Source organism: Tachyglossus aculeatus, chromosome 3 (genome assembly GCF_015852505.1).
Source record: "Tachyglossus aculeatus isolate mTacAcu1 chromosome 3, mTacAcu1.pri, whole genome shotgun sequence".
Lineage (NCBI taxonomy): Eukaryota > Metazoa > Chordata > Mammalia > Monotremata > Tachyglossidae > Tachyglossus > Tachyglossus aculeatus.
In genome coordinates this window covers 72471761-72497389 of record NC_052068.1, presented here as the reverse complement: position 1 = coordinate 72497389, position 25629 = coordinate 72471761, and the positions used below count along the sequence as shown (strand labels likewise).

Here is a 25629-nt window from a genome sequence, read left to right as displayed (position 1 = left end):
AATTCATTTTCAATTAAAAAAAACTGTAGCAATCAAATGCGTTAAGTATGTGCTACTCCAGTAATATGCACTGTTTATTAATGGCTCACCTGGATGTTAAATACTCTAACAGGGATTGGAAAGACGCAGGATTTCATTAATTTGGGAAGTCCGCATGTAGAAAGACACATTTATTCAAGTATTGGTCTATGTCATAGGTGGAGAAAGTATCCAACAGTATAAAAAATACCCTGACAGCTTAGATAAAATAGTGGATTTCATTGTAAGCAGTAGGCAAAACCAAATACAAGAGGTATATGTGGCAAAATCATATTAAGAATGTAACACATCACAAAATGCCAAATTCCTCCTAAACCCAAATCTCTCCTATTTTTTGATGCACAAATATTTCACTACTTCAAGATGCTGCAATAGCATACCCAGACTCCCTGTTGGTGACCGATTGAGATACCATCAGACTGACTTCTTCTTCTGCAAGACTGACAGCAGGTTTATTAAATTTAACATTCTTACTTTACCAGGGAGGCCAAAAAAAAAAAAAAGAATATATGGATATTTAATTTTCAAGCAGGGAACTATGTGGACCTAAAAACCTGAAAACTATTTTGAAATACCATTTTAGAGGCTGTAGAGCCAAACAACACCACACACACACAAGTATACGACCACACAAAACCTAGAAATAACAATAATAATAATAATGGCAAGAATGGTGGAATTTTGTACCAGATACTGGGCATGACACCCTGTCCTCAAAAATCTCTAGTGGTTGTGTATCAACCTCTGTTTCCTGCAAAAACTCCTCACTATCGACTTCAAAACTCTCCATCACCTTGCCGCCTCCTACCTCACCTTCCTTCTCACCTTCTACAGCCCAGCCCACACACTCCACTCCTCTGGAGCTAACCTTCTCACTGTGTCTCGTTCTCGCCTGTCCCGCCGTCGACCCCTCGCCCATGCCCTGCCTCTTGACTGGAATGCCCTCCCTCCTCAAATCCTCCAAGCTACCACACTTCCCCCCTTCAAAGTCCTATTGAAAGCTCACATCCTCCAGGAGGCCATCCTAGACTGAGCTCCCCATTTCCTCTGCTCCTCCTCCCATCCCCATCACCCTGACTTGCTCCCTCTGCTCTACCCCCTTCCCACCCCACGTCACTTGTGCATACATGTACATATTTATTATATTATGTATTTTAATAATGATCTGCATACATCTATAATTCTATTTATTTATATTGATGCTATTGATGCCTGTTTACTTGTTTTGATGTCTGTCTCCCCACTTCTAGACTGTGAGCCCGTTGTTGGGCAAGGATTGTCTCTGTTGCTGAATTGTACTTTCCAAGCGCTTAGTAGAGTGCTCTGCACACAGTAAGCTCTCAATAAATATGATTGAATGAATGAATGTAGATGCAAGATGATTACATTGGACACAGTCCCTGTCCCATATGAGGCTCGCAGTCTAAATAATGGCTGTGTAAAAGAGGTCTTCATATGGGAAAAAAAAAGAAAGAAATCATCCTTTCCAAAAGCAATGGAAAGTTTTCCTGAGAGAGAATAAGAACAGCAGGTCAGGTGCAAACATAAAATTAAGCTATTTAAACAAGAGTCTGAAGAACATCTTTAAAAAGATGGTAAAGATAATAATAAAACATTCTTCAAATACATCAAAAGCCTGCACCTGGCTAGGCAGTCAGAGGGGCCTCTTCGTGATGGTGGTTGTAGAGTGCCTTTGGGGATGAGAAGGACATGCTTCTCAGTGAATTGTTTATTGTGGTTTTTACTGAGGAAGATTTTTGAGCCATTCTTCATGTGTACATTGCTTTTCATTGTAGTGAGGCCAGATAATTTGGATCCAATTACATACATACATACATACATTACATACTCTTTTTGCAAATGATCTCAAAGAGAGGTTTACAGATCACCCTAAGTTATTACAAGTGGTGAAATGCCACGTAGATGTGGATACATTGTCAAGAAAATCGCATAAAGCTGAATGAGTGGGCTGAAAAGTGACAGATGTCTTTTGGTGTGAGCAAGAGGAAGAAAATTAATCTAGGGAAAAATAATCCAAATTAAAGCATCATTGTGGTGGGGTCAATGCTATTGATGACAAATCAGGAAAGGCCTGAGTCATTACTGTTTTTCATATCATCCATCGACCGAATGATCTAATACAAAGAGCTGGGGATGGGGAGTCAGAAGACCCAGATTCTAGTCCTGGTTTAACTACTGGCATGACATCTGTAACCTTGGGCTAATCATTTAGTCTCACAGGACCTCAGTTTCCTAATCTGTAAATTGCGAATACGATGCCTACCCTCCCTACCTCTTAGTGTATCCTATGTGGGACAAGGGCTGTGTCTGCCCCTAATTTGCCTGTATCTACTCCAGCAGTTAGTATACAGTGAGGGTTTAATACCAATACCATAATTATTATTAATAGTTATTAATGCCTAATCATCAGAATTAGAACAGAACACAAAACAGAAGTGCAGTCTGTACTTCTTTATAAGACCTTATACCTACCCCTGGGATACTGTGATTGCTGCACCTTAGAAGCATATAATAGAATTACAGCATTTCTAGAAAAGGAAGAATCATTTCTTTACCCAGCAGGAGGCAAGCACATACTGTCCATTTCCCCATAAAGTGGGGTGGCTGAAAATCTCAGCAGTTCAAGAAAAGTCTGGATACATTCATGGACAAGACCTACTTAATAAGATATTAGAGGGAAAGTTAGAGATGGAGAAAGAGAACCTTTGGGGTAATGGATGGTTCATCCTCAACCATGATGATGGATGTCCAAGCAGGCACATGTTTCTTCCAAGTCCAAAGTGATGAGGCTTTTGGAGCCAGAGTCTTGGACTGGAAAAAGTTAACCCATGAAGGCATCACTTAAGTTCTTAATTAAGCTTATTTGGGGCAGGGATCACGTCTGTTGGATCTATTGTACTCTCCCAACTGCTTAGTAAGAGCTCAATAACTACCACCGTGCTGGACTGATTTGGTAACAATAGTTTCCCTTAGTGGTACCTGCTGAAACCTCTCAAAATTCCAGGCTGCGTCTCCAAGGGGCAAGTTATTTTTGAAGACATTTTAAAGAAGAATCTCATTAATGCCTAGCTCAGCCCAGAGCAACACTCTTCGTGACAAGCATGGAGCTATTATTGTTCTTCTTCCACATCCAAGCCAGCTGTGTGGTCTGGCCGAATGACCATATTTTGGCTTTTTGTCCCTCCCATCTGGACACCCCCACTCCACTGCTGCCCTGGCAATCCTTGGCCTGTTTCCAGAAAAGAGGAGAGCACACGGATGCCGATTCATCCTTCCAGGACCCCACCAGCTCAACTTGATATTTTTCAACCCGACTGTGACACTAGGTATTAGTTGCAAATTAGCCTATCAGCTGGCTAGCAAGTCAGGCACCATTAATAGACAGGAATAATGTGTGAAATTATTTTCCATCTGCCTTGAGGCTTGCACCTTAGATCTAAGCTTAGATATGTACTAGGGAAAACCCTCTCTATCAGAATTGGATACATGTATGGACTAACTATTGTTTCAGCAAACAATTGTTCTGATTATTCTTGCAAATAGGAGGTGCTAACATGGATACTAGAAACTAAATAAAACAGACTATATGATACTAGAAATAAAATAAAATGAACTATATGATTTGTTCCTTGGTAAGGGATTCGGTCTGAATAACTGGAAGCATTTGGATGAGCTGTCCTTGGATTTAGAATATAGATGTACAAATAGACTTTCTTTTAACTTTACTCTGCCCTTTAAAATGCCTTAAGCTTTGAATGAGTGCCTTCATTGTTGATTCATAACCTGCATCTCCTAGGCAAGCTTCACTGCCTACAAAATAGGAAGGGATTTGGAAATTAAACTGTTTAGTAAACAAAGTTGTCCAAAGGGAAATCATTAGGAAAATCTGATCCACTGAATGTGCTCAGTGGAAAGCAAAATAGTTCTGCTGCAGCCAGGGCACCCTGAGAAGAATCACAGGGGAGGAGACAGGACAATTAAGAACTTTTCTAAAATGTCTATCCTGAAGTTAAGCACTTTTTTCGGGGGGGGAGAGGGGAGGGGCACCCCTGCTTCTCTGAAAAACGTGTTTTAAAACCTGGCAAGAAGATGTCAGAGAGGTTTCTCTTAAGACTGTTGTGATGTAGACCTGACAGCATGTGTTGGATCGGAATCACTCTCCAATGGACTGGAGTCAAGGCACTTGGGCTTACATGTCTTTTTCCAACAGCAATTTAATGGTCCATCTGCTCAATTTAAGGAGGCGATACTTTGTTCAAAATGGAGTTTTTCTGTAATGAGGCTAACAGTGTTTTTATATTTTTTCACATATAAAATCATTTTGAGAAGTTGGCAATCAATACTGGTGCCCAGGTACTTGAAGATGCAATGAGCAAGGCTTTTCCAGCTCCATCCTTTGCTCATGCTGTTCCTCAATCAATCAATTAATGACATTTATTGTGTGCTTACTATGTGCAGAACAATCTATTAAGCATTGAGGAGCGTAAACTATGACAGTTGGTAGACATGTTTGCTGCCCACAGTGAGCTTACAGTCTTCCTCCACCTGAAATTAATACCCTGCCTGATCTCAGCCATCCTATCCTTGATGCCTTCCTAAAACCCCACCTCCTCCAGGAGGTACTCCCCAATTAATTCCCAGCACCCCAGGCATGCCACCCTTTAATGTATATTAGAATCATTTTTAGCATTAATATTATCCATTTGTATTAATTTACAAATATTTATTCATGTATGTATCTTTCCATGCTCCTGCTAACCAAAGTTGTATCATAGTTCATCCTTTTTCCTACTCTCAACACTTGAAAATAAGTTGTTTCTGCTTCATTAGGTCGTAAGCGCCTTCAAGGTGGGATCACCACTTTTGATCCTGTGTTTTCTCCCAAGTGTTCAGTAGGATGTTCTCCATGCAGTAGGTACTCAGTACAGAGCAATGCACACAGAAGGAGCAGGGGCACAATAGTTGACATCCAATAAATACTATTGATTAATGATTGACAAGAACACCCTGCTGACTGTGAGAGATAGATTTAGAGACAAACTCTCAGTTGCTCCTGGAAGGAATGGGAGGGCAATCCTGTGTGTACCCTCCCCCTTTCCCAGGCTAGTAAAGAGACTCATTAACTTCCAACTCAAAGATTCCCTTTCTTTAATCCTTAGGGCCCTGAATCACTGTGGCCACAGTGCTCTTCTTTAAAGAGAGCATGTTCTCTTCCCACAAGACCTGGTCTTCTTTTAGCCAGCAAGTTGCATCAGATCAGTTTGTTCCTTCCTTCCATTAACTTCCACAAGGCACCCTCTGAGAGCTGACAGACAGAAAGAGAGACATTTGAGTAAAGAACCAAAAGAGAGAAAACAAGGGATGAGAAGAATCCTATGGAACGGGCAAGTTGGTATTCTCTGCAAAAATATGGAGTGCCATACCTCTCCTCTAGAGAGGTCACGTGAACTGGAAAAGATCTAATCTAATGTCTCCAGCCTCAAGCACTTACAGTTTTACTCTTCACAGAAGGTTTCAACTAGACCTTCCACGGAGACGAGAGCATAAAGTTGAAAACCTCCATCCAATTGGCAAGCAGTAAGAATCAATTTAAATTTGTTCATATTTGGTTACTTTTTGGGCCCAAGTCAAATGACACATTCATGGAAATTTGGCACTTCTCTTCTTCATCTTCATGTAATTTAAAATACATGGTTTCAAAAATACAAGCCTGCTCACTGACCTCCCTGCCCCCTGTCTCTCATACTTCACTCTGCTGCCCAGATCATTTTTAAAAAACCCACTCAGTCCATGTCTCTCCTCTCCTCAAAATACTCAAATGGTTGCTCACCCACCTCTGTAACGATCAATCAATCAATGGTATTTATTAAAGGCTTACTGTGTGCAGAGCATTGAACCAAGTGCTTGGGAGAGTACAATACAACTCCTTACTTTAAGTGCTTAAAAGCACTTACTTGAGTGCTTTAAGGTACTCAATCAGCTTTCCCTCTTCTACTTACCTCACTGACTTCCTACAACAGCCCAATCTGCACACTTCACTCCTCCAACATCAACCTACTCACTATACCTCAATCTCATCTTTTAACTGTTGATTTATTGCATACATCCTCCCTCTGGCTGGAGCTCTTTCCACATTCATATCTGAGAGACCACCATTTCCCCATCTTGAAAGCCCTACTCAATTCACAGCTCCTCCAAGAGACATTTCTTCATTGTCTGCCCTTCTGCATCCTTTCCCCTACTTGCCCTCCCCTCTGCTTCACTTATACACTTGGATCTGTAATCCTTGATTTGCTGCCCACTCCCACAGGACTTTTGTATATATTCTTCTGTAATTTGTTTTAACGCCTGTAAGCTCCTTGTGGACAGGGTTCTTGACTACCTAAATCTATTGTATTGAACTGTCCCAAGCACTAATTACAATACTATGCCCATAGTTAGTACACAATACATATTAGACTATTTGATTCTGAGATTTCAGTACTGAAAAACAGCCTGGTCTGGGAGACTGAATAATAATAATTATTCATTCATTCATTCATTCAATCATATTTTTTATTGAGCACTTACTGTGTGCAGAGCACTGTACTAAACGCTTGGGAAGTACAAGTTGGCAACATCTAGAGACGGTCCCTACCAAACAACGGTCTCACAGTCTAGAAGGGGGAGACAGACAACAAAACCAAACATGTGGACAGGTGTCAAGTCATCAGAATAAATACAAATAAAGTTAGATGCACATCATTAACAAAATAAATAGAATAGCAAATATGTACAAGTAAAATAGAGTACTCAATCTGTACAAACATATATACAAGTGCTGTGGGGAGGGGAAGGAGGTAGGGTGGGGGGATGGGGAGGAGGAGAGAAAAAAGGGGGCTCAGTCTGGGATTATGGTATTTACTAAGTGCTTACTATGTGTCACGAAGTCCCTGCCCCATAGAGGGCTCACAGTCTTAATCCTCATTTTACAGATGAGGTAACTGAGGCACAGAGAAGTTAAGTGACTTGTCCAAGGCCACAAGTGGCAGAGCCGGGATTAGAACCCATGACCTTCTGAACTCCAGTCCCAGGCTCTATCCACTACATTCATTCATTCACTCAATTGTATTTATTGAGCGTTTACTGTGTGCAGAGCACTATACCAAGTGCTTGGGAAGTATATTGGCAAAATATAGTGATGGTCCCTACCCAACAGCGGGCTCACACCATATGGCTTGCAGCCAGCCTTATATAACATCCATAACCTGGGTATTCCTCTTTGCTTTTACGACCACTGAGTTGAACTCCCCCCAAATATCAACTATTTAGGAGTCCTTCTTCTTGATGGATGGATCACAATGCTAAGCATGATGCAGATAACATAAACTACACCGTTCTTGCCCGTAAAAGAATATGGGTATGCAATGAAGAAGATGCTGCTGAGGGAGCAATTTCAGCTGGGTGCATGTAGCAAAATGACATCCCCTTCCATCCTATAGGTGCATAAGCATAACAGTTCTCTAGTTTCTTGGTCACCCAGGTGGATCAATGTGATCCTAAATAAGGGTGGACCTGCCAAAAGAGGCTTCTCTCCAAGATAGTAATAATAATGGTATTTGTTAAGTGCTTACTATGTGCAAAGCACTGTTTTAATCTCTGGGGGGGATACAAGGTAATCAGGTTGTCCCACGTCGGGCTCACGATCTCAATCCCCATTTTACAGATGAGGTAACTGAGGCACAGAGAAATTAAGTGAGTTGCCCAAAGTCACACAGCTGATAAGTGGCAGAGCTGGGGTTCTAGAACCCATGATCTGCATGGCTCAGTGGAAAGAGCATGGGCTTGGGAATCAGAGGTCACACCTGAAGCTCAAAGTCTAAATAGGAGGGAAAACAGGTATTGAATATCCATTTTTCAGTTGAGGAAACTGGGGCTCAGAGAAGTTAAGTGACTTGCCCAAGGTCACACCGAAGGCAAGTGGGAGAGCTGGGATTAGAACCCAGGCTGTGTTTTCCCACTACATCGTGTTGCTTCCCTTTATATTAGACTGCTTTTGGGGGGTTCATGTATAAGGGGGTGAGAGAGAGAGAGAGAGAGAGAGAGAGAGAGAGAGAGAGAGAGAGAGAGAGAGGTAAGGGAAGGAGAGAGTGGATTGCTACTCTCAGTGGGGATGGGGCTTGAGGAGTGGAAGGAGGGGTTTGTATAATCCATTAATATGCTCTCTCTCCTGATCCACCTGTTCCTCAACTTGTATTGTGAGATGTTGGACCAAGAAACTGCGTGCAGCTTGTGGTCATGGAACAAAAGTTCTCATCTACTTCCAAAGCCATGGCTTAGTGTGACGGGTATAATATGGTTAAAGATTAGAATCAGCTGAATTTGTCACTCAAACACACTTCAAAAGCATCACATCTATCACACACTCAGTTGACATGTCAAGATCTAGACACTGTGTATGAATTCTTATACATATACATGACTGAGAGTCATATTAGGTAGCTTATCATTAATATTATTATCATTATTATTACTGTATTTGTTAAGCACTTACCATGTGGCAACCAATGCTTTAAGTACGTGGTATATACATGTTAATTCGGTTGGATGCACATGTACATAAGTGTGTATATATTTATACATACATGTATATATATTTATATATATCTAGTATGTTTTATTTTATAGTCTATTTTAGTATTTAATTTAATTAACTTGAAGTTGATTCCCTGAAGGAAGTGTCATATCAGTACTACCTAACATAATCATGTCCATCTTCAGTGACCTTCCCATCTAAAGATTACAGATGGATGGAGACTCCTATCAGGAACAGAAGATGAGCCTTAATCCTGAGAATCTAAAATAATAATAATAATGGCATTTGTTAAATGCTTATTATGTGCAAAGCACTGTTCTAAGCACTGGAGGGGATACTAGGTGATCAGGTTGTCCCACGTGGGGCTCACAGTCTAAATCCCCATTTTACAGATGAGTTAACTGAGGCTCAGAGAAATTAAGTGACTTGCCCAAAGTCACACAGGTGATAAGTGGGAGAGCCAGGATTAGAACCCATGACCTCTGACTCTCAAGCCCATGCTCTTTCCACAGAGCCACACTGCTTCTCTACAGAGAATTGAATATAGTCCTAGTGGCTTGTTCAAAGTCTCTCACATTTTCTCACATTTCCCTGCCAGTTATTTACCCATTGGCGAATGGAGCGCATCTAATGAGTAAGCAGGCAGGGGCACAACTCAAGGTAAGGGACATGTGTAATTTTTGCGCACGTTAGCCAGCTCCAGGCAGAACTAGGACTAGAATCCAGATTTTCTATTTCCCAGGCCAGTGCTCTATTCACTGCCAAGGTTGCACAGACGGCAGGGATACTGAAACGAAAAGAAAATTCATATTGTGAAATACGATAACAGCCCTATATCACAGCATTATTAAATGCAGTGCAACTTCACTCTGAAAGAGGCAGAAAGGTCAGCGTGGTAGACTCTCCCTAGGACTGTAGCAAAGTCTCTGGGGATTAGATGGTCCTGCTCTTCCCAGAACCAATCAACAGGACACCAACAGTTCCTTCCCTGCAGCCAACAGATCGGGCATGGGATAGTTGGGGGTTATCCAGCCCATAGCCCCCATCTTCTTCCTCCTCAGAGGATGGAGCGCCATGGTCCCACACCACCTGCCTCGACTTTGAGATAACTTGAGCCACCGCGTACTGTGGGGTGTTCATTGCAGAGGCCTACCTTAGCCCAAGACCCTGAGCAGCAGATTTAAATGTCTCCCCTCCACAGCTCATTTTTTTTCAGGTTAATTTTTAAGCAGTTATTAGGTACCACACACTGTACCAAGCAGTGGAGTAGAAACAAGTCATTGTCCCCCATTGGGCTCACAGTCTTAATCCTCATTTTACAGATGATGGCATTTGTTAAGCACTTACTATGTGCAAAGCACTGTTCTAAGCACGCGGGAAGATACAAGGTGATCAGGTTGTCCCACATGGGGCTCACAGTCTTAATCCCCATTTTACAGATGAGAGAACTGAGGCACAGAGAAGTTAAGTGACTTGCCCAAGATCACACAGCTGACAATCGGCAGAGCTGGGGTTAATCAATCTTTCAATCAATGACATTTATTAAGTGCTTACTATGTGCAGAGCACTATACTAAGTGGTTGGCAAGGTGCAGTGTAACAATTACCAGACATGTTCACTGCCCATAATGAGTGTACAGTCTAGAGGGGGAGACAGTCCTTAATATAAATGAATAAGTAATTAATAATAATAATGGCATTTATTAAGCGCTTACTATGTGCAGACCACTGTTCTAAGCGCTGGGGAGGTACAAGGTGATCAGGTTGTCCCGCGGGGGGCTCACAGTCTTAATCCCCATTTTACAGATGAGGGAACTGAGGCCCAGAGAAGTGAAGTGACTTGCCCAAAGTCACACAGCTGAAAATTGGCAGAGCCAGGATTTGAACCCATGACCTCTGACTCCAAAGCCCGTGCTCTTTCCACTGAGCCACGCTGCTTCTAAATTAATAGTATTTAATGGGCACTTCCTATGTGCAGAGCACTGTACTAAGCACTTGGGAGAGTAAAATGCAACAAATTTAAAGATGTGTACATAAGTGCTGTGAGGTTGGGAGTGGTTGGAATCCAGGTCCTTTAACTCTCAGGCCCGTGCTCTTTCCACTACGCCACACTGCTTCTCTAGGAGAGCCAGCTATTGCTCTTGAGCTTTAGGATGTTAACCTGGGTATAGGCCACTGCTGACTGTCAGGTTGTAGGACATTTTACGGCACCTTAATTATATCCTTTTCCTCATGGTCTTTTGCTCACTTTAGCATCACGATGGATTCCCTCCAACGAAGTAACAAAATAAAACTGGAAAATGTATTACAGGTTCACACTGAATAAACAGGTGTCACAATATCACAAGATATTGTAAAGCAAGATACATATTTCTTGAAAAGCTTAAGCACAGCTCCACTGATGTAGAAAAGGAACCTGCATTATAATTTAAAATGTTTTTCATGACAAGGGCAATGAGCAGACCTCTCAGGAAAATCATTGGCTTGTGAATAGATCTGTAGCAAATTGCTTAAATTATCTTTGGGTGGCGGAAAATATCATCAGCTGGAATGCTTCCGTGTTTACCTTAGAAAAGCAATGATGAACTTGAGATATATTTAACATTTTCATCCTGTTATTGCTTACTTGCAACTTGCAGATATTATGCCGCATCTCTCCAGCAAGGGACCCCAAAGCCTAAATTTGCTCCCTGAAGCAGCAGCCCAGCTTTCTTTGAAAATGTCTCTAGCTACAAATACAGAGCTTTCTTGGTAGCTTTTCACCCAGTGTCATGGGGGGAAGATGGGTGCACAAGCCGAAAGGCAAATTCCTAATTGACATCATCAGCATCATAACTACACTAGATCGCATTCTTCCAGATTAGCCAGCTGCTCTCTTGGAAATGGCACCCCAGTGGTCGGGAAGAAATAACGAACCTCATAAAGTGCTTTATATCCACGATGAGCAGAATCTCTCTGAAAATCTGACGGAGAAAATCTATCAAGGAGCTTAATATGTATTCAGTTTGCTCTTGAAAACCTACCTCTGTTGAATCCTGATGTTCAGAACTGGCTTTATGCCTCACCCTAGACTAAGTCTTCCAGACACACTGTACCTCTACATACAGGCAACAGTTCTGCTGCTGCTGCTGATAATAATAATAATAATAATAATAATAATAATAATAATAATAATAATAATAATAATAATAATAATAATTGTAGTATTTTAAAGTGCTCACTACATGCCAGGCACTTTATTCATTCATTCAATTGTATTTATTGAGCGCTTATTGTGTGCACAGCACACTAAGCACTTGGAAAGTACAATTCGGCAACAAATAGAGACAGTCCCTACCCAACAACGGGCTCACAGTCTAGAAGGGGGAGACAGACAACAAAACAAAACAAACAGGCATCAGTAGCATCAACATAGATAAAGAGAAATATAGATATATACACATCATTAATATAATAAATAGAATAATAAATATGTACATATATAGACAAGTGCTGTGGGGCGGGGAGGGGAGTAGAGCAGAGGGAAGTCTGGGAAGGCCTCATTAAGCACTGGGGTGTATACAAGCAAATTGAGTTGGATACAGTTGGTGCTTGTTAAGCAGCTTTACCTATTTGCCAACATGTTTACCAACCCTATTGTATTTTACTCTCCCAAATACTCAGTACAATACTTTGCACTCAATAAATACCATTCATGATGAAGCACTGAACAAGGTAATCAGGTTGGACCCGGTCTCTGTTTCTCACGGGGCTAACAGTCTAAACTGGAGGAAGACAGGTACTTAATTCTCATTTTACAGATGAGAAACTGCAGCACAGAAGGGTTAGGTGACTTGTCCAAGATCACATAGCAACCAAGTGGCAGAGCCAAGAGCAGAACCCAGTTGCCCTGACTCCCAGGGCTGTGCTCCTTTCACAAGTCCAATCTGCTTCATAAAAGGAAGCACCTTCATGAGGTGGTTGCATTATTCTAATGTCAAAGGTGTGGATGTTTGATTCTAAGATTCGGAAAGGCAGCTTAGACCACAATGGGAGTAGGAAAGGCAGCTAAGATAGACCACAAGGGAAGTTGAATTGTAGCAGGCCGTGGTCACCTAAAACTATTCAGTAGGAACTGAAAAGGAAGACACCCCTGAATCCCAGCGTGGATCCTTTTTGCTTTTCCCAGGCCTTGCTCTGTCGTCTTTCAGTCAAAGAAGCTCCTCTGGTGCCATGTCTGTTGGAAACCTTTACCTCTCCCGTAGTCATTCCTGGCAGCCCCATATTTCCAATGCTCCAAGGAGCTTTGTGATAGCCCAGCAGCTTTCCAAAATCATCAGCTGCACTACTGATGGTCCCTCTTCCAAGGCCTAGAAAATCTATTCTGTGTTTGGGCTGGGGAAACCGCCAAGGCAAGTGTCAAGAGGATAGGTGAGACACATTACTTGAAAGCTTGAATTTGACCTCCAAACACTTCTGGTCCATTTAAATCCTACTAAGTCTTAACTTTCAAGAGGTACTGCATCTCTGACTGATGCAAAAGAGTGGCCCTGTTTTGCTTTGTTTTATGGTATTTGTTAATAGCTTACTATCTGTCAGGCCCCCCTCTCAGGATGACACCTGGAGAGTTTCCAATACTCTACCAGTCTCAACTACAGGAGGGAGGGTCAAGCAGAGGCATACCTATTCCATTCCTAGCTTGGGCAGAGGCTAGTGGGGGGAAGGCAATCTGCTACAAGTCAAAACTCACCCGTGCTGGTCAGCAGCAGCATGGGAGAGAGTCGAGGGCAGAGACTCAAGTTTACTGCGTGAAAGGAGGCAATGGTAAATCACTTCCCGAATTTTTACCAAGAAAACTCTATTGAGGCACTACCAGAACGACTGCAGATGAAAGTGGGGGGCTCAGGGAGAGATGTGTCTGTGGTGTTGCTATGGGTCAGAGATGACTTGATGGCATAACACAAGATGTGTCAAACACTGGTCTAAGCTCTGGGGTACATAGACTGTGAGCTTGCTGTGGTCGAGTTGTCACTGTTTATTGTTGTATTGTACTTTCCCAAGCACTTGGTATACTGCTCTGCACACAGTAAGCGCTTAATAAATATGATTGAACGAATGAATAAGTGAATGAATGAATGAATGAATGAATGAATGAATGAATGAATGAATGAAAGTTGGTTAGGTTGGACACAGCCCCTGTCCCAAGTGGGGCTCCCAGTCTAAGTGGCCTTTCTGCCCACGCTCCATTTTGCTCATCCTGCCATTTTTTGAATATTTCTCTCTCAGGCTGGTGCTAGCATTTGTTTTTCACTGCCTATTTTAATATTTTTCTTTTCAACTAGTAAAATCACAGGTTTCTGCAATGTGATCATGAAAAAGTCACTTGGAAAATACATTAAAGAGTTGCAAACTCAGGTGAAGGATCATTACGAGGTAAAGTATAACAGTAATGATAATAATAATAATAGTAATAATACTACTAGATGATGGCATTTATTAAGCACTTACTATATGCAAAGCACTGTTTTAAGCGCTGGGGTGGATACAAGGTGATTAGGTTGTCCCACATGGGGCTCACAGCCTTCATCCCCATTTTACAGATGAGGTAACTGAGGTCCAGAGAAGTTAAGTGACTTGCCCAAAGTCACACAGCTGACAATTGGCGGAGCCAGAATTTGAACCCATGACCTCTGACTCCAAAGCCTGGGCTCTTTTTCCACTGAGCCACGCTGCTTCTCTAAAATTTTTGTTGAAATAACATCCAAAGGCTGTCAATGGCAAGTTAAGTTTGCTAACTTTTCTTATTCAAACAGTCTTGAAAAACAACAGAATGGGATACAACAGCTCATGGTAGTATCATGATAAAGCTTTCATTACTAATAATGTTTATTGAATGCTTACTCTTTGCCATGCATTGTACTTCTTACTTGGTTGGGAGGTGTGTCTATGAAGTGTTTTAGGCAGCTAATTGCATTTCAAATGAGGGGATTTCTTAAGACTCATAAATTGACTAAATAAAAGCCAGCTCTGCTGACAGAGTACCTTCCAAGCAACCTGAACCACCTCAATAGTACATGGGAGTAAGCCTCGCTCAGTGAGAGAACACTTGGGTCAAGGCACTGAGTAGTGCTTAAGTATGAAAGATTGAAATCTGTGCTTCTCCCCCTCATCAGGACAGTTCAAATGCTTATAATTCTGTAATGGACAAAAGCAAGATGAATTTGGGGAGTTAGCTTTAGCTTTGAAAACCAAAACTTGCCTGAAGCACTGGTACTCATAAACTCTGCCTCATGTTGGGTGGAGTTGGGCCAAGGACAGGGAGAAAAGAATGAGCTATGCTTCTGGCTATTGCCTTTCTGGAGTAGTCATATGTATATCCACCCTTCTCCTCTGTCTCTGTCCCTTCTGAATCTTTGCATGCCTCACCTCCATCATATATTTAAAGTTATGCCAACAACCACTTTCTGCCCTGCCCGCCACAAGCGAGCATAAAAAGGGGATTTATGACACTAAAGAAAAAAAGACTGCAGAATAAATAGAGGGGTTACCAATTACACTTCAGAAATTGGTGACAAGTAGCAGACTCAGAGAGTTGGGAAGGAGGCAAGTAGAGTTGTATGTTATTATGTTATTTTCAAGGAAGATATTGTAAATGATCATCTTCAATTTGGAATGGTCTTAGTTTAAGATCAAGGTGATTAGGAGGATCAATAGACTAACCGAATGCATTTTTACTTAAACTGTAGCCCACTGTGGGAGAAGGACTCTGTCCATATGATTATCGACCTCAGTGATTAGAACAGTGCTTAACACATAGTAGGCACTTAATAAATATCATCATCATCTGCAAAATATCTTGTGCTTCATGATAATAATAATTTCTTACTATTATTATGAAATATTCCTTTGTGGATTACTCCTAAGGACCCCTGAATATCTCAACCATTTTAAAAGAACAAAGCACACAGATGGGGCATACCATTTTTATGTTAAAATAGAAAATACAAAATAAAACAAATAAAAGAGAACGTGCCACAGAAAACCGATATTCTTTAGAAGAGCATATGAAAGGGAGAGTTGGAATTGATTAAAGTGAGATTTTGATTCCTCATTTAAACACCCTTCCCCAGCTGGATCTAAGTCAATACTATTTTTCTATTAACTATTCCATAAGGGGCAAAATGCGCTTGAAGAAATTGCTTCTCAAATCACCATCTTATTTAGTAACTAAATTATATTTTGAGTCTTGGCTGATGTGAGACCCAAATCATTTTAGCAGCGTAAGATAATAAGGGAGGTGAAAAGAATGTGTGTAATTTGTTCAGGCAAGAATAGATTATGTACTATGATCTGATGCACAACCATTGTGTCCCCCAACTTTTCTTTTGCTCAATTCATCAGGCATATTTAACCCTGATTAGCTAAACTGTGATCTAGGGTAACTAAATTAAACCATATTTTCAGTGATTGACCATCTCTTCTCTGGAGACACTTTGGCAAGATGAGAGGAGAATGTCAGTTCAGATGGAGATGCACTATTCTAAGGATGAAGCTCACACTGCAGCTATCCGAACAGGATAATAATGATAATGACGATGGCATTTGTTAAGCGCTTACTATGTGCCAAGTACTGTTCTGAGTGCTGGGGTAGATAGAAGGTACTCAGGCTGCCCCACATAAGGCTCACAGTCTTAATCCCCATTTTACAGATGAGGTAACTGATGTACAGAGAAGTTAAGTGACTTGCCCAAAGTCACACAGCTGAGTAGTGGTGGAGCCGGGATTAGAATCCATGACCTCTGACTCCCAAGTCCGTGCTCTTTCCACTAAGCCACGATACTGGAAACCTGCGTATTCTCAATGCCTCTCTGGCTGGCTGTCTCTCTGTCTCTCACTGCCTCTCTCTCTCTCTCCAATCTATAAATTAGTCACTGAAGACAAACATTTACATCACAATAACTTCTCTTCATTAAAACATAAATTAGAGGGTTGTATTTTTCAAGTTCTGCTCAGATCATTTTATTTATATTATTTGTTAAGTACTCACTGTTCTAAGTGCTAGGGTAGACACAATTTAATTAGGTCAGACACATTACCTGTCCCGCATGGGGCTCTCGATCTAGGCAGGAGAGAGAACAGTTAGTGCATCCCCATTTAACAGTTGAGGAAACAAAGGCACAGAAAAGTGAAGTGATTTGCCCGGGTCACACAACAAGCAATTGTTAGAGCAATTGGCAGAGCTGGGATTGTAAACCCAGGTCTTCCGACTCCTAAGATGATGCTCTTTCCACTAGGCCATGCTGTTTCTGTAGAAGGAGGCAATTAAAGACTTGTCTTGTCTAATGCTGTCGAACTGTCACTGACCCATAATGAAGCCATGAGCACATTTCTCCCAGCACACCCCACCTCCATCTGCAATCGTTCTGATAGTGTATCTTTAGAGTTTTCTTGGTAAAACTATGGAAATCATGTGCCATCGCCTCCTTTCGCACAGTAAACTTGAGTCTATGCCCTCGACTCTCTCTCTTGCTGCTGCCGCCCAACACAGGTGAGTTTTGACTTATAGAAGATTGCCTTCCGCTTGCTAGTCACTCCCCAAGCTAGGAATGGAATGGATATGCCTCTGCTTGACTCTCCCTCCCTCAGTCGAGACTGGTAGAGTACTGGAAACTCTCCTGTTGTGACCCTGAGAGGGGAAGCCTCACGCTTAGCACAGTGCTCTGCACACAGTAAGCACTCAATAAATACAATTGAATAAATGAATGAATGTAGGAACTGATTATCCCTGATTATCTTGTTTTTACCCCAGCGTTTAGTACAGAGCCACACATAGAAAGCACTTAACAAAACCACACTGTTATTATTATTATTATTAGCCCCACGTGGGGCTCACAGTCTCAATCCTCATTTTACAATGAAGTAACTGAGGCACAGAGAAGTTAAGTGACTTGCCCAAAGTCACACAGGAGACAAAGTGTCAGAGCAGGGATTTGACCTTCTGACTCTTAGGCCCATGCTCTATCCACTATGCCATGCTGCTTCCCTAAAAATAATGGTATTTGTTAAGCGCTTACTATGTGTCAGGCACCATACTAAGTACTGGTGGGGATACAAGCTGATTAGGTTAGACACAGTCTCTGTCCCACATGGGACTCACAGTCTTAATCCCCTTTTACCATTGAGGAAACCGAGGCACAGAGAAGATAAATGACTTGCCCAAGGTCACACAGCCTACACATGGTGGAACTAGGATTAGAACCCAGATCCTTCTGACTCCCAGGCCTGTGCTCTATCCACTAGCCCATGCTGCTTCTCTTGCAGTCTGATAAAATAAAGTGGGATAGGATCAGTGCTTGGATTAACATGGCAGCAGTTTGGTTGGAGAGGAAATGGTGTTTTTTTAACAATTGTGTGAAAATTGAAGCCTTCAAGATATACCTAAAACCTTCAAGGTAAAGCAAGGCCTCCAGGACCCACCCTGTGCATCACGCTTTGGAGCTAGCATGATCCATAGGATCTCTAGAAATGGCTGAGCAAGAAATCCAACCAAAACTGAAGAACAGAAGCCGTATCTTGGTCCCAGAAAGAGCAGAGAGTGACAGAATGTCCTCCACTGCTAAATGTTCTTATCTCAGCCTGATCTGGGATTAGGTTACAGAACCAGAACAATGAGCTTCTTAGCTAATTAGAGAATCCACAACTCCCATAATGACTAAACTATGCTCTTATGAAACAGGACTCTGGGGTCAGGTCCAATGTTGGGAAAGCCAATGTCCAGGTAAATATCAATCTGATTATCATCACTCTGTCACAGTGTCATGAGTAGCAACTCTCTCTGGCTACCCAACCATGGATGTTGGAGCAAAGCCGTCAGGACTCTTTTCCAACAACTTTGTTCTCCATGTGGGATTGATCCACTAGCTCTTAAATTGCCGAATCTTTCCTGCTGCCAACTGTAATTAGTTAAAGACTCCTAAGGTAGCAACTGCAGGATACAAATCACTTGGTGACCTTACTAAACAGTGAGGAAAAAAACCCGTAAAGTTTTATGATATTTCTGGTGAGAAAAATGTCCTCATTTTCCATGCTCCATGACTCAGAATAATTAATTTAATCTTGGTGCCACAGGAGGGGAGGGGGGTGGGAACAAATGATTGCTGGAGCATTCCCAATCAAAAGGAAAAACAAAGGAGATTGCTAAAAATGAAATGTCAGGTGGGCCATGATTTTCTGTTGCTAGTTTGGTTCCTAGAGGGTACAAAATCAGACCAAAACTGCCATCTTATTTCCACTTGTCTCAGATTGGTTTCTTTTAAATAGCAGTAGTCTGGACTGAACAAAACTAATTACACTGAAACTTGACCAATATTGGCTAATTGACTTCACTTAAATAGGCTGCCTATTGGAAAATATTTACCAACCTCAGCAGGGGTTTCATGCAGTCCAGTTGAATTCACAGGCAGGTGAACATATAACATCCTTCATCACCTCTAGGACACACCTAAGACTCCTTTAGGATAATAAAACGATTAAAGCTCAGAGTGACCCCCTAAAGGCTTAGATGAATGAGCACTAATTGTTCTAGAATTAACCTGGTCCCTTCATGAGACTTTGGTTTCCTTCAAAGCATATTTTGTAGGTGCTAGAAAATTACTCAAAGCTGGCTGCTGTATACTGGTTACTAAATTGATGATGTAAAGACATTCAAATAAGCACAGACTTAGCAGTGCATTTATCTAGGCATTCAAAAGTCAGCTTCCTTAAGTGTATTTCTGAGCACTGCGAGTACTAACCATGTTCATTGCGTTCCCTCCATTTTTACTGAGGCCCACTTTGTTTCTCCCTACCTCTTTTTTTACCACAATCTTTTCTACAGAGTGGTTGGTTCTTCCCAGAGGAGCATGTTTTATAGGGATCTCCTCTGTCTCACCCTCAGACACTCTGAAACAAAGGGAGGTAATTCGTCATCAGGAATTTACCGGCAGTGTTTGTGGGATCCAGTCAAGGTCTCGATCACAAAGCATTCTCCGTCGTTCAAACAGTATGCAAGATCCTTGTCTTTGCACGGCTTAAAGTGCTCTGAACGCTCGGTGGAATATGTAGTCGTCTCTGTCAACAGAAGACATCAGAAAGGAGAAATGAGGTCATCGTTTCATCAGAAAGAAGCAATACAGGCCCCACAAGCTGTTGTTTAAATGTGTGCGATGGGGAAAACTGACAGTATAAAAGGTCATCAGTCCCTAAGGTGTTTTGAAGCCAACGATAATCCTGACAATTCACTGAGAACATGAAGTAAAGTGAAATATGGCCGTTTTACTCAACTGTCATATTTCTAAATTTAAGTTTAATAATTGGTTTCAACCTAGAGTATCTCCAGTTTAAAGAACTTAGTAGCAGTAAAAACTGAATTATATGGCAGTAAAGCTTTCCAAATTTGCTTTCTTTAATTTAGATTTTAACAAATATGTTGCATGGAAAATAGAAGCATCCTTCTCTTTTCTTTATTGCTACCAAGTGTTATTAAACATCTGATCAATGAATAGTGTAACCACACTCTGGAAATCTATGTAAATTCCTGGTTTGGTTTTTTTTTTTTTTAGCTGCAGCTGTAATTGGCTAATAGCAGAACCAATTATTCCTTCACTGTTTCTCTCTTTATTGTGTCATTAAAATGCAAATGCTGCAAAATACTAAAACAAGGTTTCCTTGTGAAGAATGGTTAGTTTAAACAGTTAACACCACGAAAGAGCTGTATTTTATTGTTTCATCTAAGAAAAATGAATTTACTGTCCAGCATTGACAGCATTTCTTCAGATCTTTTCTCTTTGAACATGGCTGAGTTTAAAGTAGGTCGAAGTCAACTTTCCAACATGAAATAGACATATTTATGTGTTATTTATGGAACTGAGACTTTTTTTCTTTTACATTGGAGCCAACGCCAGTACTAACTGGAGTACAGCTACTCATAAATTATCAGGTGAATAAAAAAGAAATCAAAGGTGAATAAAATATTCTGCATTTCCAAGCTAACTCTTTTCCTCACCAACGAAATTAAAATGACTGAAATATTTACAGTGTTCATATGAATCTTCAAACAGTAAATGTATTTCAGACCAGATTAAATCACATATTATTCAGGGCTAATAAAAGAGAATGTCAGTGTTTATTCAAATCATTAAATACTTGCTAAGTAAAACTCTCACCCAAGGAAAGGCATATTGGAATCTCATGTAAGGAAAACTGATATTTTGCTTCAGAGACCATTCATTCATTCATTCAATCATATTTATTGACCACTTACTGTGTACAGAGCACTGTACTAAGCGCTTGGGAAGTACAAGTTGGCAACATATAGAGATGGTCCCTACCCAACAGTGGGCTCACAGTCTAGAAGGGGGAGACAGACAACAAAAGAAAACATATTAACAAAATAAAATAAATAGAATAAATATGTACAAAAAATAAATAGAGTAATAAATACGTACAAACATATACACATATATACAGGTGCTGTGGGGAGGGGAAGGAGGTAAGGCGGGGGGATGGGGAAGGGGAGGAGAGGGAGAGGAAGGAGGGGGCTCAATCTGGGAAGACCTCCTGGAGGAGGTGAGCTCTCAGTAGGGCGTTGAAGGGAGGAAGAGAACTAGCTTGGCGGATGAGCGGAGGGAGGTCATTCCAGGCCAGGGGGATGATGTGGGCCGGGGGTTGACAGCGGGACAGGCAAGAATGAGGCACAGTGAGGAGATTAGTGGCAGAGGAGCAGAGGGTGCGGGCTGGGCTGCAGAAGGAGAGAAGGGAGATGAGGTAGGAGGGGGCGAGGTGATGGAGAGCCTCGAAGCCAAGGGTGAGGAGTTTTTGCCTGATGCGTAGGTTGATTGGTAGACACCAGAGATTTTTGAGGAGGGGAGTAACATGCCCAGAGCATTTCTGCACAAAGACAATCCAGGCAGCGGCATGAAGTATGGATTGAAGTGGGGAGAGACAGGAGGATGGGAGATCAGAGACGAGGCTGATGCAGTAATCCAGTCGGGATAGGATGAGTAATTGAATGAGCAGGGTAGCGGTTTGGATGGAGAGGAAAGGGCAGATCTTGGCAATGTTGTGGAGGTGAGACCGGCAGGTTTTGATGATGGATTGGATGTGAGGGGTGAACGAGAGAACGGAGTCAAGGATGACACCAAGGTTGCGGGCTTGTGAAACGGGAAGGATGGAAGTGCCGTCAACAGTGATGGGAAAGTCAGGGAGAGGGCAGGGTTTGGGAGAGAAGATAAGGAGTTCAGTCTTGGACATGTTGAGTTTTAGATGGCGGGCAGACATCCAGATAGAGATGTCCTGAAGGCAGAAGGAGATGCGAGTCTGGAGGGATGGGGAGAGAGCAGGGACAGAGATGTAGATTTGGGTATCATCAGCATAGAGATGATAGTTGAATCCATGGGAGCGAATGAGTTCACCAAGGGAGTGAGCATAGATAGAGAACAGAAGGGGACCAAGGACTGACCCTTGAGGAACCCCTACAGTAAGGGGATGGGAGGTGGAGGAGGAGCCCACAAAAGATACTGAGAATGAACAGCCAGAGAGATAAGAGGAGAACCAGGAGAGGACAGAGTCTGTGAAGCCAAGGTTGGATAGTGTGTTGAGAAGAAGGGGGTGATTCACAGTGTCCAAGGCAGCTGAGAGGTCGAGAAGGATTAGGATAGAGTATGAGCAATTGGATTTGGCAAGTAGGTCGTCATTGGTGACCTTTGAGAGGGCAGTTTCCGTGGAATGTAGGGGACAGAAGCCAGATTGGAGGGGGTCGAGGAGACAGTTGGCATTGAGGAATTCGAGGCAGCACGTGTAGACGACTCATTCAAGGAGTTTGGAAAGGAATGGTAGGAGAGAGATAGGGCGATAACTAGAAGGTGAGGTGGGGTCAAGAGAGGGTTTTTTTAGTATAGGAGAGACATGGGCATGTTTTAAGGCAGAGGGGAAGGAACCAGTGGAGAGTGAGAGGTTGAAAATGGAAGTTAAGGAGGGGAGAAGGGATGGAGCAAGAGATTTCATGAAATGAGAGGGAATAGGGTCAGAAGCACAGGTGGCCAGAGTAGCACTTGAGAGGAGGGAGATCTCCTCTGAGGATACTGCTGGGAAGGATGGGAGAGTAGTAGAGAGCGTTGAGAGCCGGGGTGTTGGAGAAGCAGGGGGAAGAGACTTTGGGGAGCTCAGACCTGATGGATTTAATTTTATTAGTGAAGTAGGAGGCCAGATCGTTGGGGGTGAGGGAAAGAGGAGGGGGAGGAACCAGAGGCCTGAGAAGGGAGTTAAATCTATGGAAGAGCTGACAAGTATGATGGCCATGGGTATCAATAAGGGAGGAGAAATAGTTTTGTCTGGCAGAGGAGACCAGTGCGAAGGCCTAATTTACATTTGTTAACCCACTCAATCAATCAATCATAGTTACTGAGAGCTTATTCTGTACAGAGAGCACTGTATTAAGCACTCGGGAGATACAGTACAACAGAATTACCATGCACATTCCCTTCTTATAGGGAGCTTACAGTCTAGTTTATAGATAAAACAACTTCTTTCTCTTTTCTCTAAGTCATTGTCATTTTAAGAAGGATTTTCCCATCTCTTGTTTAATATAATCAGGTATGCTAAAAGACAAGGAAACACTGAAAAACTGGAAGTGGTTTAAAGTTTGAATTTGGAAAACAGTTGGGTTTATTATCCAGAATGGGACATTTATGAATTTCACGCAAAATATCAACATGAGAAAATTAAGTGCTGAGGAGAATGAATAATTAAAAATAATGGACAATCATAATAATAATTGCAGTATTTCTCATGCACAAAGTATGTGCCAAGCATTTTACTAGGCTCTGGATACATACAAGATAATTGAGTTGGACTCAGTCCCTGCCCCTTATGGGGTTCCCATTTTTTTTTATAATGGCATTTATTAAGCGCTTACTATGTGCAAAGCACTGTTCTAAGTGCTGGGGGATACAAGGTGATCAGGTTGTCCCACGTGGGGCTCACAGTCTTAATCCCATTTTACAGATGAGGTAACTGAGGCACAGAGAAGTTAAGTGGCTTGCCCAAGGCCCCACAGCTGACAAGTGGTGGAGCCGGGATTTGAACCCATGACCTCTGACTCCAAAGCCCCATTCTAAAGGGGAGGGAAAACAGGTACTGAATCCTCATTTTTTAGATGATTAGATTGAGGCACAGGAAGGAACTTGTCCAACAATATGCAGCTGGCAAGTGGCTCAGGCAGGATTAGAATCCAGGTCCCCTGACCCACCCCCTGCATCAGCACCCCAGGCCGGTCCTCTTTCATTCAATCCTCATTCAATTGTATTTATTAAGCAGTTACTGTGTGCAGAGCACTATACTAAGCTCCTGGAGTGCAATGCAACAAGAAAAAGTAACATTCTCTGACCACACCAAGCTCACAGTCTAGAGGCGGGGAGACAGACATCAGTACACAAAAATAAAATTACATATATATACCTAAGTGCTGTAGGGCTAGGAGGGTGGAGAGAGTGAAGGGAGCAAGTCAGGGTGGCGCAGAAGGGAGTGGGAAATGAGGAAAAGTGGGGCTTAGTCTGGGAAGACTTCTTGGATGAGATGTGCCTTCAATAAGGCTTTGAGTGGGGGGACAGTAATTGTCTGTCAGATTTGAGGAGGGAGGGTGTTCCAGGCCAGAGGCAGGACATGGGTCAGGGGTTGGCTGGGGGGACAGGTGAGATCAAGGCACATTGTGAAGGTTAGCACTAGCAGAACAAAATATGCAAGTGAGATAAGTGCAGTGAGATAGGAGGGGGCAAGGTGATGGAGTGCTTTCAAGCCAATGGCAAGGAGTTGTTGTTTGATTTGGAGGTGGATGGGTAACCACTGGAAATTTTTGAGGAAGAGAGTGACTGATGACATGGCCTTTGCTCTTGTCAATAGGCCATGTATTTATATATTTATTTATATTAATGCCTTCCTACCCCTCTAGACCATAAGCTTGTTGTGGGCAGGGAACATGTCTACTAGATCTGTTGTACTGTATTCTCCCAAGCACTTAGTACAGGGCTCTGCACACAGTAAGCACTCAATAAGTATACGATTGATTGACTTATTGCAATGTAATTTCCCAGGTATCAGTTTCTGAGATTTTCTCAAAATCAAAAAATTCAGCTTTTGATATCCTTAACATTTTAGGAGGTGGTTTTAGTTTATTATCCATCTCTATTCAAATTGAATGTGCATTCCATAATGATGAAATGAATATGTGTTCTTTCCTAGAAAATGCATCTGAAATCTACTGTAGTGAATCTATCTTTAAACATACTCTTGCGACTTGAAGTGAAAATAAAAGCTCTGCAAAAGGGTTAACTCAGCCAGATGCAAAACATATTTAGGATTTTGACAAGAAAACTTTCCTTGGAAAGAAAGTCGCTTCATTTGAAACACAAGCTGCTGTCGGGTGCCTTCTAGACCTAGGGGTCTTGGCAAAGTATGTCGCACGTGCTGCCCTCAGCCATAGGATAGGCAGACTTCATGGGGCCGCCTGGGCAACCAGATGGTTGGCCTAAACCCTGGCACAATCCCAGTCTACCCCTCAAAGAATTCTTCCCCATTCCTCTCTTGTAGATGAAGCAAACTCTTCATTGCTCTGAATTTTAAAATGGCTCCATATGCTTCCCGATTATCATCACTGAATCCACATTCCATGAGATTAGCATCTTTCTAATTATCCTTGTCCAAATCAGGGTGTTTTCATCTAAACTTGGATTGGGCTTGCCCTACGCTCCTGTCTCTTGGGAGTTGTCAAGAGGAGTCAGTGTGTCCCTGAATCAGATTGGTTGCTGGTTTTTGCCCAGTGACCTTAGGGCATTTTGGATGCAGAAGAGGTCAGCGTTTACATGTACACCAAATGAGTCTCTCCCAGCAGTCAGGATCGTTTTATCACGCATGAGCTTAAACCAGGAAATTAGATATGAAATAAAACATACTTGACTGCTTCTCTGTCTGTTGCACTACATT

General features: G+C 42.1%; 1 protein-coding gene and 1 non-coding gene across 2 annotated transcripts in view; one reads left to right on the top strand and one right to left on the bottom strand.

The window, feature by feature from the left end:
- Positions 1–25629, bottom strand: part of NRG3 (neuregulin 3) — a 1039421-nt gene that overhangs the window by 586397 nt on the left and 427395 nt on the right. Inside the window, exon 2 of the mRNA XM_038743407.1 lies at positions 19593–19722. Within this exon, the coding sequence (XP_038599335.1) occupies positions 19593–19722 (130 nt within the window). The remainder of the gene's footprint in view (positions 1–19592; positions 19723–25629) is intronic.
- LOC119926272 lies at positions 13216–13353 on the top strand. The gene has a single exon (XR_005450160.1). It is a non-coding gene; the product is annotated as a small nucleolar RNA SNORA7 (small nucleolar RNA).